This window comes from Salmo salar, chromosome ssa08 (genome assembly GCF_905237065.1).
Source record: "Salmo salar chromosome ssa08, Ssal_v3.1, whole genome shotgun sequence".
Classification (NCBI taxonomy): domain Eukaryota; kingdom Metazoa; phylum Chordata; class Actinopteri; order Salmoniformes; family Salmonidae; genus Salmo; species Salmo salar.
In genome coordinates this window covers 22,144,718-22,169,042 of record NC_059449.1, presented here as the reverse complement: position 1 = coordinate 22,169,042, position 24,325 = coordinate 22,144,718, and the positions used below count along the sequence as shown (strand labels likewise).

Sequence of the window (24,325 nt, the reverse complement as noted above, 5' to 3'; positions counted from 1 at the left end):
AGAGGGATGCTTCCTTGAAGTGCTCGGCATCATGATATGACATGCATTATAATGTGTTTAGAATATTTATAGTTGGCCTATCATTACTCCACTGAATTACATAATTCTATGCTAGCTCGATACAGTGCCTTCAGAAAGTATTCATAACCTTTGACTTATAACCCATTTTGTTGTTTCAGCCTGAATTAAAAATTGATTACATTTATTTTTGTTCTCACGCATCTGCACACAATACCCCATAATGACAAAGCAATAACAGGTTTTGAGAAATGTTTGCAAATGTTTTATTTTTTAAATCTGAAATATCACATTTACATAAGGTTTTGGCAACGATTACAGCCTCGACTCTTCTTGGGTATGACGCTACAAGCTTGGCACACCTGAGTTTGGGGAGTTTGTCCCATTCTTCTCTGCAGATCCTCTCAAGCTCTGTCAGGTTGGATGGGGAGTGTCGCTGCACAGTTATTTTCAGGTCTCTCCAGAGATGTTCGATTGGGTTCAAGTCCGGGCTCTGGCTGGGCCACTCAAGGACATTCAGAGACTTGTCCCGAAGCGAATCCTGCGTTGTCTTGGCTGTGTGCTTAGGGTCGTTGTCCTGTTGGATAGTGAATCTTCACCCCAGTCTGAGGTCCTGAGTGCTCTGAGCCAGGTTTTCATCAAGGATCTCTCTGTACTTTGCTCCGTTCATCTTTCCCTTGATCCTGACTAGTCTCTCAGTCCCTGCCGCTGAAAATCTTCCCCACAGCACGATGCTCCCAGCACCATGCTTCACCGTAGGGATTGTGCCAGGTTTCCTCCAGTTTGGCCCAAAAAGTTCAATCTTGGTTTCATCAGACCAGAGAATCTTATTTCTCATGGTCTGAGAGTCCTTTTGGCAAACTCCAAGAGGGCTGTCATGCGCCCTTTACTGAGGAGTGGCTTCCATCTGACCACTACCATAAAGGCCTGATTGGTGGAGTGCTGCAGAGATGCTTGTCCTTCTGGAAGGTTCTCCCATCTCCACAGAGGAAATCGGGTTCTTGGTCACCTCCCTGATCCAGGCTGCATCACATCCGGCTGTGATTGGGAGTCCCATAGGGTTGGCCCTGCGTCTTCCAGGTTTGGCAGGGGTAGGCCGTCATTGTAAATAAGAATTTGTTCTTAACTGACTTGCCTAGTTAAATAAAATTAAAAATGAAAACCAAGGCCCTTCCCCGATTGCTCAGTTTGGCCAGGTGGCCAGCTCTAGGAAGAGTCTTGGTGGTTCCAAACTTCTTCCATTTAAAAATGATGGAGGCCACTGTGATCTTTGAGACCTTCAGTGCTGCAGACATGTTTTGGTACCCTTCCCCAGATCTGTGCCTCGACATAATCCTGTCTCGGATCTCTACTGACAATTCCTTTGACCTCATGGCTTGGTTTTGACGCTGACATTCACTGTCAACTGTGTAACCTTATATAGACTGATGTGTGCCTTTCCAAATCATGTCCAATCAATGGAATATACCACAGGTGGACTTCAATCAAGTTGTAGAAACATCAAGGATGATCAATGGAAAGAGGATGTACCTGAGCTTAATTTTGAGTCTCAAAGCAAAGGGTCTGAATACTTATGTAAATAAGATATTTCTGTTTTTTATTTGTTATAAATTTGCAAACATTTCTAAAAACCTGTTTTCACTTTGTCATCATAGAGATTGTTGATGAGACAAAAAAGTTTTTAATCAATTCAAGGGGTCTGAATACTTTCCAAATGCACTTTACATAAGTATTCACACCCTTAACCTGTCTGGGAACCTGGGATGCTTGCGTCCCACCCTTGTCAACAGCCAGTGGAATCGCGTCGCGCGAAATACAAATACCTCATAAATGCTATAACTTCAATTTCTCAAACATATGACTATTTTACACCATTTTATAGATACACCTCTCCTGAATCGAACCACGTTGTCCGATTTCAAAAAGGCTTTACAGCAAAAGCAAAACATTAGATTATGTTAGGAGAGTGAGTGCCCTGCCAAAAATAATCACACTGCCATTTTCAAAGCAACTAGCATGCATCACAAATACCCAAAACACAGCTAAATGCAGCACTAACATTCGACAATCTTCATCAGATGACACTCCTAGGACATCATGTTACACAATACATGCATTTTTTGTTCGATAAAGTTCATATTTATATATAAAAACAGCATTTTACATCGGCGCGTGACGTTCAGAAAAGATTTTCCCTCAAATTCTTCCGGTGAATCAGCGCTACAATTTACATAATTACTATTCGAAAACATTGTTAAAATGTAATATTGTCATTCAAAGAAATATAGATAAACATCTCGTGAATGCAACCGCATTGCCAGATTTAAAAATAACTTTACTAGGAAATCACACTTTGCAATAAACAAGGTGCTATGCTCAGAAAAATAGGCTAGGCGATACAGGTTAGCGCCATCTTGGAACCATCTAAAATCAAATATACTATTGTAAATATTCCCTTACCTTTGATTATCTTCATCATAAGGCACTTCCAGGAATCCCAGGTCCACAACAAATGTAGTTTTGTTCAAAAAAGTTAATAATTTATGTCCCAATAGCTCCTTCTTGTTAGCGCGTTCCGAAGACTACTCAAAATGTACTGAAGCGCGGGACTTGTCGTCACGAATGTGCAAAAAATATATATTTACGTTCGTTCAAACATGTCAAACGTTGTATAACATAAATCTTTAGGGCCTTTTTCAACCAGAGCTTCAATAATATTCAAGGCGGACGATTGCATTGTCTTACTAAACGTTTCGGAATGAAGGGGTACCCATGGGCGCCCGCGTCATAGTAGTAATGGCCCTCCCCCTATGACCAACTTTCCAAGCCTCTCTTTCGGTCAGTTTTTACCGGAGAAGACTCAAATCACTTTGTAAAGACTGTTGACATCTAGTGGAAGCCTTAGGAAGTGCTAAATGAATCCTAACTCACAGTGTGTTTCATAGGCAAAGTGTTGAAGGTGATTCCACAAATCAGATTTCCACTTCCTGCATGGAATCCTCTCAGGTTTTGGCCTGCCATATGAGTTCTGTTATACTCACAGACACCATTCAAACAGTTTTAGAAACTTTAGAGTGTTTTCTATCCAAATCTACTAATGATATGCATATTCTAGTTACTGGGCAGGAGTAGTAACCAGATTAAATCGGGTACGTTTTTATCCGGCCGTGCAAATACTGCCCCCTAGCCCCAACAGGTTTTAAGTCAATACTTTGTAGAGGCACCTTTGTAAGTCTCTAGAGCATTCCACACCTGGATTGTGCAACATTTTCAATTATCCTTTTCAAAGTTATTCAAGCTCTGTTGGTTGTTGATCATTGTTAGACCATTTTCAGGTCTTGCCATAGATTTAAATCAAAACTGTAACTCGGCCACTCAGGAACATCCACTGTCTTTTTGGTAAGCCACTTCAGTGTAGATTTGGCCTTGTGTTTTAGGTTGTTGTCCTGCTGAAAAGTGAATTCATCTCCCAGTGTGTGGTGGAATGCAGATTGAACCAGGTTTATTTTTTATCCTGAAACTCCCCAGTCCTTAATGATTACAAGCATACCCATAACATGATGCAGCCACCTCTATGCTTGAAAATATGGAGAGTGGCATATGTATGCCCCAAATATAACACTTTGTATTCAGGACCAAAAGTGAATTGCTTTGCCACATTTTTGGCAGTATTACTTTAGTGCCTTTTTGCAAGTAGAATGCATGTTTTGGAAAAATTTTCAATTTGTACAGGCGTAACTACAATGTTGATGCATCCTTAATTCTCTCCTATCACAGACATTAAACTCTGTAACTGTTTTAAAATCGCCATTGGCCTCATGGTGAAATCCCTGAGTGGTGTCCTTCCTCTCTGGCAACAGAGTTAGGAAAGATACCTGTATCTTTGTAGTGACTGGGTGTATTGGTACACCATCCAAAGTGTAATTAAGAACTTCCCCATTCTCATAGGGATATTCAATGTCTGTTTTTTATTTTTTTACCCACATATCAATAGGTGCCCTTCTTTGCAAGGCATTGGAAAACCTTTTTAGTCTTCATGTATGAATCTGTGTTTGAAATTCACTCCTCGACTGAGGGACCAAACAGATAATTTATATGTGTGGGGTACAGAGATTAGGTAGTCATAAGAAATTATGTTAAACACTATTATTGTACACAGAGTGAGTCCATGTAACTTATTATGTCTTGTTAAGCAAATTTGTATCCCTGAACGTATTTAGGATTGCCATAACAAAGGGGTTGAATACTTATTGACTCAAGACATTTCAGCTTTTCATTTTTAATTCATTTGTAAAAATGTTTAAAAACAAATTCCACTTTGACATTTTAAATGCAGGTTATAACACAACAAATAGGTCAAGGGGTGTGAATACTTTTTGAAGGCACTATACCTTGCTACGGAGGAGCGAATAATATGGAGGAACTTTGAATGTTACAAGAGTTGGCTCAACTCTGAGGCTAACTCAACACCCTGGACCAGAGCTAGCTAACAAGCTTGTGTGTGCAGCGGCACCAGAATTCAAAATAAGTCTTACCTTTTTGTTAAATCCAATGTGAAATGTGATAACTAAAGTATTCTTAACTAGCCTAGAAAACAAGCTGGCAGGCAGATACTGGAAGGAGAAGTTTCTGTGTGACAGAGTAAGTGCTTTTCATAGACGGTTTGAGGCATTTTTCCCCCCAAATTTAAAATAACGTTATTAACGGGTTCCCATGCTTTTAAAATAGAAACAGTAGAAATCACTTTCGTTCCCAGTTTTGTTTACGTTCCTCAAAAATGTTTTTGTTCCTTTACGGTTTTCATTTCTGTTCCCTAAACCGTTCCAACCCCTGGTTCACTATCAGAAAATTCTCAAACGCTAAACCTGCAGTAAAAATATTTTCTGTTCACAGTGTCCATGTGCATAAAACAGACTTTTCTACACCTAGCTGTGAGTCCACTAGGACACTGGAGAGTGACGGAGAACTAAGGTGCTTCTAAATATTATTTGTTGTTTATCTGAGCTTTTATTTTTCTTGATTACCTCACAATACACAGTTAAGTCACAGTTCAATGTTTTATAAAACAGTTTAATTGAAATAACAGTATATACAATTTTGAGCATCTTTCTATGTTCACAGCAACAATTTGAAGCATCTCCAGCACCGTACAGCTAGTCATAGTGACCACAGTGACCAGTCAGTGAATTTGAGCGTAGACCCAAGTAATGGAGACCAAAGTAAGGGTGAAAGGTAAGCCAGTACAACCGATGCAGAGTAGTATAGCTGTATGACATGTGTATCATGTCATGTAATGTATATGTTTATTTGTTTATTGTATCTTCAATTGAATTGTGGGATGGTTTTTTGTTTCAGGGTCCATCTGGAGAGACCAGTGTCACCAACCCCCAGTTATCTATCAATGAAAAGTGACAAATCAATGCTTAACCCTCCTGTATTCAAGGAGGAAGACTTGACTCAGAAAGAGGGGTGAGATAATACATTTTATTTATGGCATTTTATCTAATTTGATGTCACAAATTAATGAATTTATTTTTGCTTGTAGTAGACGATAATTGGTTATGTGCAGTAGAATATAGCAGCTTAACCAATTATATTGTTATTATCCTATTCAGCTCTATAGAAATAGGTTTGTTTTGTTTTGTTTTGTTCAAACACTTCAGCGAGCAGGCCTTTCTAATCGACCTGGTCCGGGTACCTGGGAAGGATATTGTCCTCATCCCGTCAGTAGAGGATGCCTGGTTATTCTTTAAAAGTGCCTTCCTCACCATCTTAAATAAGCATGCCCCATTCAAAAAATGTAGAACTAAGAACAGATATAGCCCTTGGTTCACTCCAGACTTGACTGCCCTTGACCAGCACAAAAACATCCTGTGGCATACTGCGTTAGCATCAAACAGCCCCCGCGATATGCAACTTTTCAGGGAGGTCAGGAACCAATATACTCAGTCAGTTAGGAAAGCTAAGGCTAGCTTTTTCAAACAGAAATGTGCATGCTGTAGCACTACTTCCAAAAGGTTTTGGGACACTGTAAAGTCCATGGAGAATAAGAGCACCTCCTCCCAGCTGCCCGCTGCCCTGAGGCTAAGAATCACTGTCACCACTGGATCCCTACGCAAAATCTGGATCCCTACAAATCAGTTGGGCTAGACAATCTGGACCCTCTCCTTCTAAAATGATCTGCTGAAAATGTTGAAACCCCTATTACTAGCCTGTTCAACCTCTCTTCGTATTGTCTGAGATCCCCAAAGATTGGAAAGCTGCCACGGTCATCCCCTCTTCAAAGGGGGAGACTCTCTACACCCAAACTGTTATACCTATATCCATCCTGCCCTGCCTTTCTGAAGTCTTCGAAAGCCAAGTTAACAAACAGATCACTGACCATTTCGAATCCCACCGTACCTTCTCCGCTATGCAATCTGGTTTCCGAGCTGGTCATGGGTGCACCTCAGCCACACTCAAGGTCCTAAACAATATCGTAACCGCCATCGGTTAAAGACAATACTGTACAGCCGTCTTCATCGACCTGGCCAAGGCTTTCGACACTGTCAATCACCGCATTCTTATCAGCAGACTGAATAGCCTTGGTTTCTCAAATGACTGCCTCGCCTGGTTCACCAAGTTCTTTTCAGATAGAGTTCAGTGTGTCAAATCGGAAGGCCTGTTGTCCGAACCTCTGGTAGTCTCTATGGGTGTGCCACAGGTTTAAATTCTCAGGCCGACTCTCTTCTCTGTATACATCAATGATGTCTCTCTTGCTGCGGGTGATTCTCTGATCCACCTCTACGCAGACGACCCCATTCTGTATACATCTGGCCCTTCTTTGGACACTGTGTTAACAAACTTCCAAACGAGCTTCAATGCCATTCAACACTCCTTCCGTGGCCTCCAACTGCTCTTAAGTGCTAGTAAAACTAAATGCATGCTCTTCAACCAATTGCTGCCCGCATCCGCCTGCCCGACTAGCATCACTACTCTGGACGGTTCTGATTTCTACAACAAGCAAGACGCACAGGACATTCTCCAAACACCCGGCAGGGCCGACATCCCCGTTATTTGCAAGAGGAAGCGACGCAGGTACAGAGGACAAAGAGCCGGATGCCTCGTCAGGACCCCAAAAGGCGAGTGGGAAAGCTGCCGTTACCGTCAATACTACTCGCCAATGTGCAATCATTGGACAATAAATTAGACGAGGTATGATCACGAATATCCTACCAACGGGACATGAAAAACTGTAATATCCTATGTTTCACGGAATTGTGGCTGAATGACGACATGGATATTCAGCTAGCAGGATACACGCTGCACCGGCAAGATAGAACAGCACACTCCGGTAAGATGAGGGGGGGGGGGGGCACACTACTTTCCTAGAGAGTTTTCAGCTATACTTTTCGTGGATGTTTATTTACCACCACAGACAGATGCTGGCACTAAGACCGCACTCAGTAAGCTGTATAAGGAAATAAGCAAACAGGAAACCACTCACCGTTAGGTGGCGCTCCTAGTGGCCGGAGACTTTAATGCAGGGAAACTTAAATCAGTTATACCAAAACATGTTAAATGTGCAACCAGAGGGAAAATAATTCTAGATCAGCTGTACTCCACACACAGAGACACGTACAAAGCTCTCCCTCGCACTCCATTTGGTAAATCTGACCACAACTCCATCCTCCTGATTCCTGCTTACAAACAAAAATTAAAGCAGGAAGCTCCAGTGACTCAGTCTATAAAAAAGTGGTCAGATGAAGCAGATGCTAAATTACAGGACTGCTTTGCTATCACAGACTGGAACATGTTCCGGGATTTTTCCGATGATATTGAGGAGTACACCACATCAGTCACTGGCTTTATCAACAACTACATTGAGGACGTCGTCCCCACAGTGTCTGTACGTACATATCCCAACCAGAAGCCATGGATTACAGGCAACATTCCCACTGAGCTAAAGGGTAGAGCTGCCGCTTTCAAGGTGCGGGACTCTAACCCGGAAGCTTACAAGAAATCCTGCTATGCCCTGCGACGAACCATCAAACAGGCAAAGCGTCAATACAGGGCTAAGATTGAATCATACTACACCGGTTCCGACGCTCGTCTTATGTGGCAGGGCTTGCAAACTATTAACGACTACAAAAGGAAGCACAACCGCGAGCTGCCCAGTGATACAAGCCTACCAGATGAGCTAGATCACTTCTATGCTTGCTTCGAGGCAAGCAACACTGAGGCATGCATGAGAGCATCAGCTGTTCCCGGACGACTGTGTGATCACACTCTCCGTAGCTGACATGAGTAAGACCTTTAAACATGTCAACATATACAAGGCTGCGGGGCCAGACGGATTACCAGGATGTGTGCTCCGGGCATGTGCTGACCAACTGGCAGGTGTCTTCACTGACATTTTTAACATGTCGCTGATCGAGTCTGTAATACCAACATGTTTCAAGCAGACCACCATAGTCCCTGTGCTCAAGAACACAAAGGCAACCTGTCTAAATGACTACAGACCCGTAGCACTCACGTCCGTAGCCATGAAGTGCTTTGAAAGGCAGGTAATGGCTCACATCAACACCATTATCCCAGAAACCCTAGACCCACTCCAATTTGCATACCACCCAAACAGATCAACAGATGATGCAATCTCTATTGCACTCCACACTGCCCTTTCCCACCTGGACAAAAGGAACACTTTGTGAGAATGCTATTCATTGACTACAGCTCAGCGTTCAACACCATAGTACCCTGAAAGCTCATCACTAAGCGAAGGATCCTGGGACTGAACACCTCCCTCTGCAACTGGATCCTGGACTTCCTGACGGGCCGCCCCCAGGTGGTGAGGGCAGGTAGAAATGATACCCTGATGATACCCTGATGAATACAGCTTTTCTGTCGAAATGTTGGATATTAGGTTATTACATTTTTGGATCTGAGCTCCCTTATTTTCGAGGGTAGGTAGCAACACATCTCCCACGTTGATCCTCAACACTGGAGCTCCCCAGGGGTGTGTGCTCAGTCCCCTCCTGTACTCCCTGTTCACCCACGACTGCATGGCCTGGCACGACTCCAACACCATCATTAAGTTTGCAGATGACACAACAGTGGTAGGCCTGATCACCGACAACGACGAGACAGCCTGTAGGGAGGAGGTCAGAGACCTGGCCCGGGGGTGCTAGGATAACAACCTGTCCCTCAACGTAACCAAGACTAAGGAGATGATTGTGGACTACAGAAAAAGGAGGACCGAGCACGCCCCCATTCTCATCGACGGGGCTGTAGTGGAGCAGGTTGAGAGCTTCAAGTTCCTTGGTGTCCACATCAACAACAAACTAGAATGGTCCAAACACACCAAGACAGTCGTGAAGAGGGCACGACAAAGCCTATTCCCCCTCAGGAAACTAAAAAGATTTGGCATGGGTCCTGAGATCCTTAAAAAGGTTCTACAGCTGCAACATCGAGAGCATCCTGACCGGTTGCATCACTGCCTGGTACGGCAATTGCTCGGCCTCCGACCGCAAGGCACTACAGAGGGTAGTGTGTACGGCCCAGCACAGCACTGGGGCTATGCTGCCTGCCATCCAGGACCTCTACACCAGGTAGTGTCAGAGGAAGGACCTAAAAATTGTCAAAGACCCCAGCCACCCCAGTCATAGACTATTATCTCTACTACCGCATGGCAAGCGGTACCGGAGTGCCAAGTCTAGGACAAAAAGGCTTCTCAACAGTTTTTACCCCCAAGCCATAACATTCCTGAACAGGTAATCAAATGGCTACCTGGACTATTTGCATTGTTTGTGCCCCCCAACCCCTCTTTTACGCTGCTGCTACTCTCTGTTTATCATATATGCATAGTCACTTTAACTATACATACTACCTCAATCAGCCTGGCTAACCGATGTCTATATATAGCCTCGCTACTGTTATTTTCAACTGTCTTTTTACTGTTGTTTTATTTCTTTACTTACCTATTGTTCACCTAATACCTTTTCTTTTTTGTGTGTTTTTTTCCTCTATTGGTTAGAGCCTGTAAGTAAGCATTTCACTGTAAGGTCTACACCTGTTGTATTCGGCGCACGTGACAAATAAACTTTGATTTGGTTTAGAATATGTGGACAACTACAAATACCTACAGTTGAAGTCGGAAGTTTACATACACTTAGGTTGGAGCCATTAAAACTTGTTTTTCAACCACTCAACACATTTCTTGTTAACAAACTATAGTTTTGGCAAGTCGGTTAGGACATCTACTTTGTGCATGACACAAGTAATTTTTCCAACAATTGTTTACAGACAGATTATTTCACTTATAATTCACTGTATCACAATTACAGTGCGTCAGAAGTTTACATACACTAAGTTGACTGTGCCTTTAAACAGCTTGGAAAATTCCAGAAAAGGATGTCATGGCTTTAGAAGCTTCTGATAGGCTAATTGACATCATTTGAGTCAATTGGAGGTGTACCTGTGGATGTATTTCAAGGCCTACCTTCAAACTCAGTGCCTCTACAAGTCTGGTTCAACCTTGGGAGCAATTTCCAAATGCCTGAAGGTACCACGTTCATCTGTCCAAACAATAGTATGCAAAACAAAAGTATGAACACCATAGGACCACGCAGCCATCATACCACTCAGGAAGGAGACGCGTTCTGTCTCCTAGAGATGAACATACTTTGGTGCAAAATGTGCAAATCAATCCCAGAACAACAGCAAAGGACCTTGTGAAGATTCTGGAAGAAACAGGTACAAAAGTATCTATATCCACAGTAAACAAGTCCTATGTCGACATAACCTGAAAGGCTGCTCAGCAAGGAAGAATCCACTGCTCCAAAACTGCATAAAAAAGCCAGACTACGGTTTGCAACTGCACATTGGGATAAAGATCATACTGTTTGGAGAAATGTCCTCTGGTCTGATGATACAAAAATAGAACTGTTTGGCCGTAATGACCATCGTTATGTTTGGAGGAAAAAGGGGGGGGGCTTGCAAGTCGTAGAACACCATCCCAACCGTGAAGCACGGGGGTGGCAGCATCATGTTGTGGTGGTGCTTTGCTGCAGGAGGGATTGGTGCACTTCACAGAATAGATGGCGTCATGAGGAAAGAAAATTATGTGGATATATTGAAGCAACATCTCAAGACATCAGTGAGGAAGTTAAATCTTGGGTCTTCCAAATGGACAATGACCCCAAGCATACTTCCAAAGTTGTGGCGAAATGGCTTAAGGACAACAAAGTGAAGGTATTGGAGTGGCCATCACAAAGCCCTGACCTCAGCTAGCTTTCTCTGCGTTCTGATACTTCTACCTTGGAGTTGATTTTTTTTTATAACACAGCTACAGTATTTCACTTTTTAATGTGTATAGTATTGCTCGATAGGTGTGTCCAATCAATTCTGTAACCACTCCCTCTTCATATTAGGGCTAATTGGAAAAGCTGTTCGAAAGAGGACATTGTATTATGTCTTTGTACTCCCTGACGAAGGCCATGCAGCCGAAACGCGTCGGATTTTTAAAACTTTGTTTCTATTGAACATGCCATACAAATAAAGGCATTTTAATTAATTTTATGAAGTGCCTTGGTCCTCCTTTCTTTTTGATGACCAATTCACCCCTTTCACCAAAGAGCACCTTCTGTCTACCAAGATTTACTATTGTATACCTTAGTAGTGCTTCCCTTCCTCCTCTATCTATAAATGTACTTTATTTATTTATTGTCCTATCATGATTGAGTGGTCCCCAACCATATACCCTAGACACCCACCTGAGTGACCCTAGGAGAAGTCATTATCTGTTTTATGGGCTAACTGTAAGTAACCTATACCCAGCCAAGACAAAGATAAATGTGGTCATAGACTCACTAAAGTAGCACTGCCCCCTCAAGACTCTGAGCCTGCCTGGCAGGGTTGGTCCAACAAAGCCAAAGCCCCCTGATGGGTGAGCATAATATATAAGGAATTTCTCAAAGCTGCTATTGAGAACCTTGACAACCTTGTACCTAGCCGGTGGGGATTCCGGTGGGGTGCCCCCACCCAGGTAGTGGCAGTGTTGGCAACACTAGCTGCAATAACCCATGGGGAGGGGTTCACACTCGGACAATTAGAGAGGGGGCAAATTATTGTGGCCCTGTTGGCACAAAATAATCAGAGGTCTGACTGCACAAAGATGCTTGGGAAACGGTTACAACGGGTGACCAGAGTATGTGAGTTTCATGGGAAGGGAGTGGATCTGATGTCCATCAGCTAGGACTTGACGTTGGTTAATCAAATCTTTAAATTTTTGCCAGTTTTTGCAACATTTTGCATGCCTTCTCAAACAGACGCAACTGTATATGCATTCACACATTAAGTCCTTTCTTGAGTTGGGCTCGGGGATGGAATAACTGTTGAACATCTGAGCTTGTGGTTGTTTGTGGGGGAAAAAGGTTGAGTGTGTATGATTGTGTGTGTGTGTGTGTGTGTATCCCACATCGGTTGCAATGGGGTAATGAGTTAGAGACAATTATAGGATGAATCCAAATAATTGTTTGCTAAAATAATAATTGCTTGCCAAAAATTAGATTTTTGTAATGGCAATCCTGGATATAGGTAACAATCCTTCTCCTGAACTGCCTACATTATTACACATATTATTAGTTAATTATGGAAATTAAAATACGCACAATTTCTTTATATATACAGTACCAGTCAAAAGTTTGGACACACATACTCATTCAAGGGTTTTTCTTTATTTTGACAATTTTCTACATTGTTTAATAATAGTGAAGACATCACAACTATGAAATAACACATGGAATCATGTAGTAACCAAAAAAGTGTTAAACAAATCATAATATATTTTATATTTGAGGTTCTTCAAAGTAGCTACCCTTTGCTTTGATGACAGCTCTGCACACTCTTGGCATTCTCTCAACCAGCTTCATGAGGTAGTCACCTGGAATACTTTTCCAACAGTCTTGAAGGAGTTCCCACATATGCTGAGCACTCTTTTGGGTGATTTTCCTTCACACTGTGGTGCAACTCATCCCAAACCATCTCAATTGGTTTGAGGTCGGGGGATTGTGGAGGCCAAGTCATCTGAAGTAGCACTCCATCACTCTCCTTCTTGGTCAAAAAACCTAACCTTGATCCTAAACTTAACCAATTTCGATCTCTAAGGCCTAATCCTAACCAAATCTGCCGGTCAAATATGCACCTACTTTATGACATTTTCTTGAAGTTGATATCAATACTAATTGGTTGACTTCTGATGCTTCTACTCCTCAAAGTTATGAATTACTCTACTTTCAGTGTCCTTCTGGAGAGTGCAGAGTCACCGACTCTGAGTGATGCATCAGCAAATAGTCATCAGTCAATGGATACGGATGAGGAGGACTCAGCTCAAAAAGAGAAGTAAGATCATACATTTTATTTAAGAAGAGGCTGCGAGAACTTATCAGAATTTTCCTATCCAGAGCCAAAAAAGATCACGTTCTGTACATGTGTTACACATGCTGTGAGACAGGCGAGCTGAGACAGGATCAAAGACCGTGTCACTGTCGGTGGTGTCTTGGCTAACTGTTTTCCTCAAAGTTTTTTTCTCCAAGTAGGATAGCAGACTTCATGAGAAATATTGTAATATTGGTATTGTTAACCATCTGGATGTCACCAGGATACAGTCTATTCAGTGTGGAGAGCATACACAGCAAGTCGGGTCACAGTGTCCTTTGTGGAGGTTCACCCACCATTGAATAGTTCTATTAACATCAGGGCGAGGAAAGTGCTAGCTAACTAGTGTAGCCAGTTAATCAAGGTGACAGCTAAAGTACAAGCAACAGTGGTTGCTAAGTTGTGGTGATATTTCACAGAACATTTACAAGAATGGCATTAACATTGTATCCCAAAATGACCAAAAATAAATTGAACTTGAACACTTAACTCTCCCAATTTAACACAGACACACACACAACAGAGGGAAGCGGCAGTATTGGGAGCAAAAAATTGTAAAGTTGTCTTTGCTATCGTGAGGAGGCACACAATGATTTTAGCAACCCAGCCATTCCATTTTACTTTAAGGGTATTTCATTCAACTAGGGATCAATTCAGACTTCAACATGAACTCACAAATAATTTGAATTCAACATTAAAAGTCCCACCCACTCGTGGCCGACATGTTTTGGAGTTAACACTTTCCAGTTAATATACCAGAACCAAACCAGTTACAGGTTACCTTTCATTCAAAATGACTTGGCACAAGCAGAGTAGTCTCTGTAGACAGACAGGTTGCCTCCCACAATGTACCAATGTTCCAGCATACACGTCTGTACTAAAGCCAACGTCAGTTTGGCAGAGAGGAAAAGGCGAAGTTGGGACATCCTTCCAGAGGCCTATCCATTCATGTCAAGGTGTAAACATTTGCGGTAGCTAGATGGAGCTCACACAGGATATTTTCAATGAGTGTATTTTCACAAGTGAGTTGTTTGCATGCACCATGACGTTAGTGTTACAAGCTTACAACCACTGGCTAGCTGTGGCTAAAATTAACCTAGCTATCTGTGTACGCATTGTGACCGCAATTCAGGGAGTTTCTTGATAACAGAAAATGCCCATTGGTGTCTTCTATTGGTCAGTTTCGGTGTATTGAGACTGATGGTTTCTCGACACAGATGAATTGTTTACATAGCAGGTTAGGATAACTAATGTGGCAGGTTAGGATAACTAATGTGGCAGGTTAGGCAACGTGGTCTCAGAGTACTTTGTATTATTCTTTACGTAAATCCGAGACACTCCATTTAGTGTTATATGTTATGTTTCGAATGGTAGGTATTAATTTGTGGGTGTACATCATCCATTTTGTGTGGTCCGTTACGAATTGCAATTCATATGATATGCTTAATATATTACAAATTCCAATTTGTTGTCGCTACAGTAGGTAGCTAGGTGGCTGCCGCTAACATTAGATAGGTGGCTAATGTTAGCTAGGCTAGAGGTTAGGGTTAGGAGCTAGGTTAAAGGGTTAAGGTTATCTGACATGCTTGTAGTTGCAAAGTAGCTAAAATGTAGTCGGAATATTAGCGCTTTTTTATGAGAAAAATAGCATAAAAATTGATTTTAAACAGCGTTTGACATGCTTCAAAGTACGGTAATGGAATATTTTGAATTTTTTTTGTCATGAAACGCGCCGGGCGCGTCACCCTTCTTTACCCTTCGGATAGTGTCTTGAACGCACGAACAAAACGCCGCTATTTGGATATAACTATGGATTATTTTGAACCAAACCAACATTTGTTATTGAAGTAGAAGTCCTGGGAGTGCATTCTGACGAAGAACAGCAAAGGTAATCAAACTTTTCTAATAGTAAATCGGAGTTTGGTGAGTACCACACTTGGTGGGTGTCAAAATAGCTAGCCTGTGGTGGCGAGCTATCTACTCAGAATATTGCAAAATGTGCTTTCACCGAAAAGCTATTTTAAAATTGGACATAGCGAGTGCATAAAGGAGTTCTGTATCTATAATTCTTAAAATAATTGTTATGTTTTTTGTGAACGTTTATCGTGAGTAATTTAGTAAATTCACCGGAAGTGTTCGGTGGGAATGCTAGTCACATGCTAGTCACATGCTAATGTAAAAAGCTGGTTTTTGATATAAATATGAACTTAATTGAACAAAACATGCATGTATTGTATAACATAATGTCCTAGGATTGTCATCTGATGAAGATCATCAAAGGTTAGTGCTGCATTTAGCTGTGGTTTGGGTTTATGTGACATTATATGCTAGCTTGAAAAATGGGTGTCTGATTATTTCTGGCTGGGTACTCTGCTGACATAATCTAATGTTTTGCTTTCGTTGTAAAGCCTTTTTGAAATCGGACAGTGTAGTTAGATTAACGAGAGTCTTGTCTTTAAAATGGTGTAAAATAGTCATATGTTTGAGAAATTTAAGTAATAGCATTTCTAAGGTATTTGAAAATCGCGCCACGGGATTACACTGGCTGTTGAGTAGGTGGGACGCAAGCGTCCCACTGGCCCAGAGAGGTTAATGCAACCGCTGTGTCAGATTTCAAAAAAACTTTACAGCGAAAGCACACTTTGCAATAATCTGAGTACAACGTTCAGACACGAAACCAAACCCGCCATTTTGTGGAGTCAACAAAACTCAGAAATAATATTATAAATATTCACTTACCTTTGATGATCTTTATCAGAATGCACTCCCAGGAATCCCAGGTCCACAATAAATGTTTGTTTTTTTCAATAATGTTCATCACTTATGTCCAAAAACCTCCTTTTTGTTCGCGCGTTCAGTCCACTACTCCAAATGCAGGAAGCGCGCGCAAAATGTCATGACGAAAAGTCTAAAAAAGTTATATTTACATTCGTAGAAATATGTCAAACGATGTATAGCATCAATCTTTAGGATGTTTTTAATATAAATCTTCCATAATATTACAACCGGACGATTCCAACGTCTTCAAAAAAGAAAAGGAACACAGCTAACTCTCACGTGAGCGCGCGCCACTGAACTCATGTCATTCTCTCAGTCATCTGACTCCTGGAGCTCTTTTTCTCTCCATATTCACAGTAGAAGCATGAAACAACGTTCTAAAGACTGTTGACATCTAGTGGAAGCCTTAGGAAGTGCAAAATGAACCCTAAGTCACTGTATACTGTATAGTCAATCACTTGAAAAACTACAAACCTCAGATTTCCACACTTCCTGGTTGTATGTTTCTCAGGTTTTTGCCTGCCATATGAGTTCTGTTATACTCACAGACATCATTCAAACAGTGTTAGAAACTTCAGAGTGTTGTCTATCCAAATCTACTAATAATCTGCATATCCTACCTTCTGAGCCTGAGTAGCAGGCAGTTTACTACGGGCACGCCTTTCATCCGGGCGTCAAAATACTGCCCCCTACCCTAGAGAAGTTAACAAGAAATTTGTGGAGTGGTTGAAAAATGAGTTTTAATGACTCCAACCTAAGTGTATGTAAACTTCTGACTTCAACTGTATATTTTTTTGCAAGCTAGCTTCATACTTATTTGACATGCCGAAAATGCAGCCTTGTTGATTACATTTGACACTTCACGGCCACCAGAGTTTAACATGTGACTACAGTTTGTATTGAATTGTGGGTCATATCAACCCCGCAAGTGACCAAAGTTGTTCACTCGCTCCCTTGAGCTAAATTGTGGGTCGAGGGGGCAACATTAGTGAATTGATCTCCACTTAAGATGGCAATCAAACTGCATCCGGTTTTGACAGGTATTCCCCCGAGGGAAAGTGGATAGCGCAATGGCTATGGGGGTACAAACAACGTGTTTGGACTGCAGCCACAGACCAATTCAAAGCGAATGATGGCAGGCCTGTGTGTGAAAAGGCTTATTTGCATAAAGGCCTACTGTAAAGCTCTGATTGGCTATGGCACACCGGTCTGCGTAGACTACAGTACTGGACCAGACCAGGGGAGAACAACTGCCCCCTCGCATTGAGGATTTGAAGTTCAAGGTTAACTGCGGTACTGCAGGCAACTGTTTACAGAAAACAGGATCCACCATTATAGTCAATGGGAGTATGGCGATCTTCGTGGTTAATATTCGTGGAGATACAATGTTTTCCCCCAACACAATCATGTACCAATATTTGCTCCTATTTCACCATATGTATGTTTTCGAACCGATTACTTTAAAATCTAAAACAGACAAATTTATGAGTATACATTTATTTGCTACCGGCAGCTAATTTTGACATAACAATTCTGTGTAAAGAACCAGAGAGAGGACCTTATATGGTCATTGCACTCCATGGGAAAGATGTTCAAGTCTCCTCCCTCCCTACAGGCTGATATAAAAGTTATCACAGTTTTTTTTCTGGTTTCTGATCACGCAACTTTCCAGTGTTTGTTTTTTAGATTTGTTTGTTCTTCCTTTGGATACAGTTCAGTTCTGATAGCAATATTGTTCAGGATTTAACTATTCCAAGGAGGATCATGGTCTTTTTTTTGGTAAGTCTGTCATGTAATTAAATTATGACCTTCACTTTTAATATTTTCATGTCAACTAGGCTTATGCTAGAAGAGGGTTAGCTAACAGAGCCTAGCTTCCAATACTATAGCATGAATGATGAACAAGAGCCATGAATTTGAGTTGGACATCTGCACACACAAGTAATTACCTTCCATATCGCTAGTGGTGATGATACTTGATTTCCCCTCCCCCATTGGTGTGAAGAAGACTGAGAAGTTATTTCACTCGTGCCTAAATTTGTCTCACGACTCGCGCCATAGCATCCCACACAAATGTGTAGCCTATGACAATGGTTGCTGTCCAAACACTTAAAAGACACACCCCTCGTCCACTTACCCTCGCCTTATGCCCTTGGGGGAATCCCCGTCGCCATCTTGGAGGGTGGTCCAAATGACTAGCCAAGCAAGGGAAGTTTGCAACATAAGCCCCTCAGCCCTCATTTTTAGTCAGCTTTGCGAGTGTACAATTATGTTCACTCTGGGGCCTGAAACTCCCCATAATTCAATATGTGAAGATTGTACATCTGCTAAGAAAAGTCTGCTAAAACTTTAAAACAACATCAATGGAGAAGTCAACATACAAGTGTAAGTAAAAATGAATGCAAATAAGTTAGAAATTTTGCTACTACGTAAAAAGTAAATATGTTTTTGTTTGGTCATATTCAGGAAATTGTAGAAATAAAACATTTTCCTTCTTCAGAAGTTCCAGATGGGCAGGCTAACATTAGTTAGCTAATTCATTTGCTAGCTATCATACAGTAGGTGTATATTAATACTTATATATTTAATATAAGTAGACATGCACTCATAATTGAATGTAGCGCATATAAAGTGCCCACAAGCTACCGGTGGCTGAAAACACAAGTGACAAATTTCCGGCCAAGGGTGGTCCATTTAAAAATAATTCCTTCCTTCCTCACCCCTTGCCCTGCAAGTGTATACTCGTCAGACATTATGATACGTCATCAGAAGTGTCCACTTAATTTGAGGGATGAGGGGATAGGGTGTCTTTCAAGTGTTTGGACCGCAGACATAAGCAAGATGGTGACATGCATAAACGACACTTCCTGACCTTCAAATGCGCCAATGAGATTTCACATAGGAATGAATGGTGTCACGTGATCGATGGCTTTTTCTATTTATATATACAATCTATGGACAACAAGACGGATGTTTTATTTACTACCGTCTTAATTGTCCAAACGCACGGCCGCTTTCCCACTCTTCCAAAATAATTTTCACAAATGTCTTACTACATGTCATTCCTAAGCATTCTATGAATTTATGAAAATGTGAAAATTGCCATATATAAGTGTTTGCTTGTCAGAAAATGTAAAAAAAGTAATATTCTTCCTGGGGTGTATGTGAAGAGGTATTAACCAGATTTCATGTTCCTAAAACGCTGTCAGTCCCACTTTAATTTACCTCTCAGCTCAAAATACACTTCTTGACTCTGTAACTCACGTTAAATGGTCTTTTACATGCATGTCCTCTCATTTCCTATCCTTCGTTCTCCACTAGATCCATCTCTTTTCTCTGAAAACCTTTTGTAACTACTCATTGGTTGAGAAAATTGTTAATTGATCAGCAAGTGTCTCTGATTAAAGTAACAACGCACGGGGTGCAAAATGGCATCACCACATTAAAGATGCACTATTCAGAAATCACTCTGCCATTTCCTGGTTGCTAAAATTCTAATATTTTGCCTGATTTCAGTTTGGGACAAAACAAGCAGTCATTGTGTAGAGAATCATTGTACCATCTAAACCACTGTGAAATAACTTTCCCATAACCAAAAATATTGTATATTCAGCTGTTTGAAGCTGTTGTACAAAACCGAAAGTAAAATATACAAAACTTCAGAATGCATAGAAATGTCACACATAGAACAGATCTACTGCTTCTTAGACTTGCTTTCAACGGGAATAAAATATCTGGTCAGGTCGCCCAAAAAGTTACATATTGTAGCTTTAAGTAGTCCATATTTGTTCCCCACTCCACATAAGAAGACAAGAAAATGTGTCTTCTGCTTGTTTTCTAACCCCCCACAAGAGTAGGGCAAGCCTTTCGTGAAGGCAATTCTTGAACCGTTCGAGCAGTAGTGGTATGTGTGTAAAACCACTGGGGAAGATGAGCCAGGAAAAAAATGTATGTTACAATTACAATCTATGTGTTGTAATAATGGCGTTGTTTGCTCTATTTCCTGTTAGTTCATATGCCTTGCCACCGTGATAGAGTGCATTCGGAAGGTATTTTCCACATTTTCGTTATGTTACAGCCTTAAAATATATTAAATAGGTTACCGCAAGTCTCAAAGACAACAACAGGAGCTGCCTACACTATCCAGCACCATTTCAACATCAAAATTTCAACATCAAATGACCTATGCTTAGTTTACTACAGTGACAACTAAAAGATTTAAAAAACTATTTAGTCCAATCCACGTAAACTTAATATCACGTGGCTGTCCATGGTACTGATTTCTGTCTGTTTGTGTGAGTAAGTAGAAAAAACATTTCTCATCCTACTTGTAGCGAAAAACCAATGCCATCCTCCTCTCTGTCCTCCTCTATGACTCAGTCATACATTACACACTTTCAGTTGTTGTTGTCGTAGGCAACAATTCCATTTTTTTTCTGTCAAATTACGTTTGGCTTGATGTGATGTGATTGGTATAAAGCCAAATCCAAACTGGCTTCACTTCACACTGTTTTTTGGGTGTGCCAGGACCACTCACAGCTGAGCTCACTCAGTTTAGCTCAATGCTGATTGGCTATTATTGTTAAAAAAAATTATCAAGGCAGGCCAAATGCTTGCTGGCTTCCCTTGCGTTCAATGCTACGGGGCGGCAACAATGTCATACTCTTTTTGACCAGACAGAATCAGATTGATTGGCTACACATAGAGAGACAGAGGGGCGCTGTTTCTCTCGCTCAGATGCTTTCTCCAATGAGATACATTCAGCGTCTTGCGAATTGAAGGACAATTATGAAACACAGATAGACTAAAGATACATTATTTGATATATATTTGTATTTTTAGTACCTTTTGGGGGAAGCATCCATAAATACACGCCACGGTGACCATGGAGAAGTTGTGTGAGATAGTAGTAGTTAGGATTCAACAACAGCCCTGCCACATCAATTGTGAAAACTTTGAGCATATTTCTTTGTTCACAGGAACAATTTGAAGCATCTACAGCTATGTACAGCTAGTCATATGTCTATGAGTGACCACATTGACCAGTCAGTGAATTTGAGCATAGACCCAAGTGATGATGGAGACCAAACCAAGGATGAAAGGTAAACCAGCAACACATGCAATATTACATGGAGTTGTATGACATACACTACATGACCAAAAGTATGTGGACACCTGCTCGTCGAACATCTCATTCCAAAATCATGGGCCTTACTATGGAGTTGGTCCCCCCTTTGCTTCTATAACAGCCTCCACTTTTCTGGGAAGGCTATCCACTAGACGTTGGAACATTGCCGCGGGAACTTGCTTCCATTCAGCCTCAAGAGCATTAGTGAGGTCCGGGACTGATGTTGGGCGATTAGGCCAGGCTTGCAATTGGCGTTCTTTCCAAAGGTGATTGATGGGGTTGAGGTCAGGGCTCTGTGCAGGCTAGTCAAGTTCTTCCACACTGATCTAGACAAATAATTTCTGTATGGACTTCACTTTGTGCACAGGGCCATTGTCATGCTGAAACAGGAAAGGGCCTTCCTCAAACTGTTGCCACAAAGTTGGAAGCACAGAATTGTCTAAAATGTAATTGTATGCTGTCGCGTTTAACCGGAACTAAGGGGCCTAGCCTGAACCATGAAAAACAGCCCCAGACTATTATTCCTCCTCCACCAAACTTCACAGTTGGCACTATGCATTGGGGCAGGTTGCGTTCTCCTAGCATCCGCGAAACCCAGATTTGTCCGTCGGACTGCCAGATGGTAAATCGTGATTCATCACTCCAGAGAACACATTTCCACTGCTCCAGAGTCCAATGGCAGTGAGCTTTACACCACTCCAGCCAACGCTGGGCATTGCGCATGGTGATCTTAGGGTTGTGTGTGTCTGCTCTGTTATGGAAACCCATTTCATGAAGCTCCCGATGAACAGTTCTTGTGCTGACGTTGCTTCCAGAGGCAGTTTGGAACTCTGTTGTGAGTGTGCAACCGAGGACAGGCAATTTTTATGCACTACACACTTCAGCACTCAGCGTTCCCTTTCTGTGAGCTTGTGTGGCCTACCACTTCGCAGCTGAGCCACTGTTGCTCCTAGACGTTTCCACTTCACAATAACAGCACTTAGAGTTGACCGGGGCAGAAATTTGATGAACTAACTTGTTGGAAAGGTGGCATCCTATGAGGGTGACACGTTGAAAGTCACTTAGCTCTTCAGTAAGGCCATTCTACTGCCAAGTTTTGTCAATGGAGATTGCATTGGCTGTGTGCTAGATTTTATACACATGTCAGCAACGGGTGTGGCTGAAATAGCCAAATTCACAAATTTGAAGGGTTGTCCACATACTTTTGTATATATAGTGTACATGTTTGACTTGTATATAAAGTAAATACTTGTTTTCCTCTTAGCATCATCAGGCCAGAAGAGGTGGTCTGTGATGTCTGTGAGGTCAAAGCTGTGAAGTTCTGTCAGACCTGCACTCTCTCCTACTGTGGGACCCACGTTAAGAAGCACTACACAGTACCTAAACTACAGAGACACACCCTGGTGGAGGTGACTGGAGACCTGGAGGAGAGACTCTGTCAGGAACACCACAGAGCTCTGGAGGTGTTCTGCAGGACAGACCAGAAGCTGATCTGCAGTCTGTGTGAAGTATCAGAACATGAAGGACATGATATAGTCTATGATGAGATAAAACAAGCTGGAAGACAGGTAGGTAGATGGTATTTAAAGAAGATATTACATTTGATAATAATGATGTTCATAGTCATACAAGCTTTTTCATGTATGTTCTGCAAAGAAACAACTGTGTTTTTCATCAAAATAATGGCTTCTTACTCTGTTTTCAAGACTTTTGATAGAGATCAATGTCAAAGACTAAGGCTGGCCTCAGTTGACGGTAGGTGTACAATCAAGAAATACATTACCCGAACAATGTATTTTGAGACCTTCACATTGTGTTCAACAACATACATACAATTTTAATACCATTAAAAGAGGAAGATGAATTTGTTTAGATTAATCATTCTTATTCCGTAATGCTTATTTGATTAATATGTAGTTTTCCTTTTAGTGTATGTCAGTGCAATTAAAGTAATTATTTTTTATCTTACAATTATTTCTTTAGAAGTGCTGCCCCCTCCTGGTGAGATCCAGTTCTCGTCAGTGACGTCAGACTCTGTGTCTCTGAGCTGGGGTTCTGCTGACGGACTGACGGGAGCACAGAAGTTCAGAGTGACCTGGGGATATGATGGAGAAGAGAGGAGCCTGAGGGTGGAAGATGGGTGTAATGTTGAAATAGATGGACTCCAGCCTGGTAAAAAGTACCAGTTCAGTGTGGCTACAGAGGGAGAAGATGGCAGACAAAGCAGATGGGTCTCAGCATCTGTATATACTGGTAAAGTAACTTGAGTTGATCTTTGGTTATTTGCTTCTAAGGATGTAGTTTTTCATGTGATGTCCGAACAAGACATTAGCTATAGGCCTATTCTATTGTTAGTTTCATAAAACATATTATATTTATTTTTAGTGGTCCCAGCACCCAGGGACTTACAAATAAACCAGTCTGGAGCGACCTAATTCACTGTCAGTTGGTCCAAGGCTGTAGGAATGGAGGAAGTCCCACAGAGCTTCCTCATATCCTACTGCAGCCCGGGATCAGAGACCCGCTCAGCCAATACTGAGGACTCCTACAGAACTCTCTCTGGCCTGCTACCTGGTACTCAGTACACCATCAGTGTCTCAACTGTGTTGAACAATGGGGAACAGAGCAAACCTCTCTCTACAACCGTCTGTACAATAAGCATCATACCGACTCACTTCACTTCTGGGGTGCGGAATTGGACAAATCTGAACTAGACTGAACCTTTTTCCTGAAGAGAAATTGTGTGCTTGTTTCAGCTGTCTAAAAGTATTTGTATGGTAGTCTAAGAAGTTTATAATTGTAACTGATAGAGCCTAGTGTTGTAGAAGTAGTGTTTATAATTGTAATTGTTAGAGCCTAGTGTTATAACATGTAGGCTAGTGTAATAGAAGTGGCTGAGCCACACGTGGTCCCGTGTGGCTCAGTTGGTAGAGCATGGTGTTTGCAATGCCAGGGTTGTGGGTTCGATTCCCACGGGGGATCAGTTTG

At 41.7% G+C, this 24,325-nt stretch overlaps 1 protein-coding gene across 2 annotated transcripts in view; it reads left to right on the top strand.

Moving 5' to 3' along the window:
- Window positions 1-24,325, top strand: part of LOC106598885 (interferon-induced very large GTPase 1) — a 157,144-nt gene that overhangs the window by 92,504 nt on the left and 40,315 nt on the right. The window contains exons 3-10 of one of the 2 annotated variants that reach the window (XM_045722991.1): window positions 4,912-4,989; window positions 5,140-5,250; window positions 5,374-5,487; window positions 13,294-13,395; window positions 21,189-21,311; window positions 22,602-22,905; window positions 23,044-23,092; window positions 23,321-23,590. The exons of the other annotated variant lie outside the window; for it this stretch is intronic. Coding sequence (XP_045578947.1) covers window positions 4,912-4,989; window positions 5,140-5,250; window positions 5,374-5,487; window positions 13,294-13,395; window positions 21,189-21,311; window positions 22,602-22,905; window positions 23,044-23,092; window positions 23,321-23,590 — 1,151 coding nt within the window. The remainder of the gene's footprint in view (window positions 1-4,911; window positions 4,990-5,139; window positions 5,251-5,373; window positions 5,488-13,293; window positions 13,396-21,188; window positions 21,312-22,601; window positions 22,906-23,043; window positions 23,093-23,320; window positions 23,591-24,325) is intronic. 2 annotated transcript variants of the gene reach the window in all.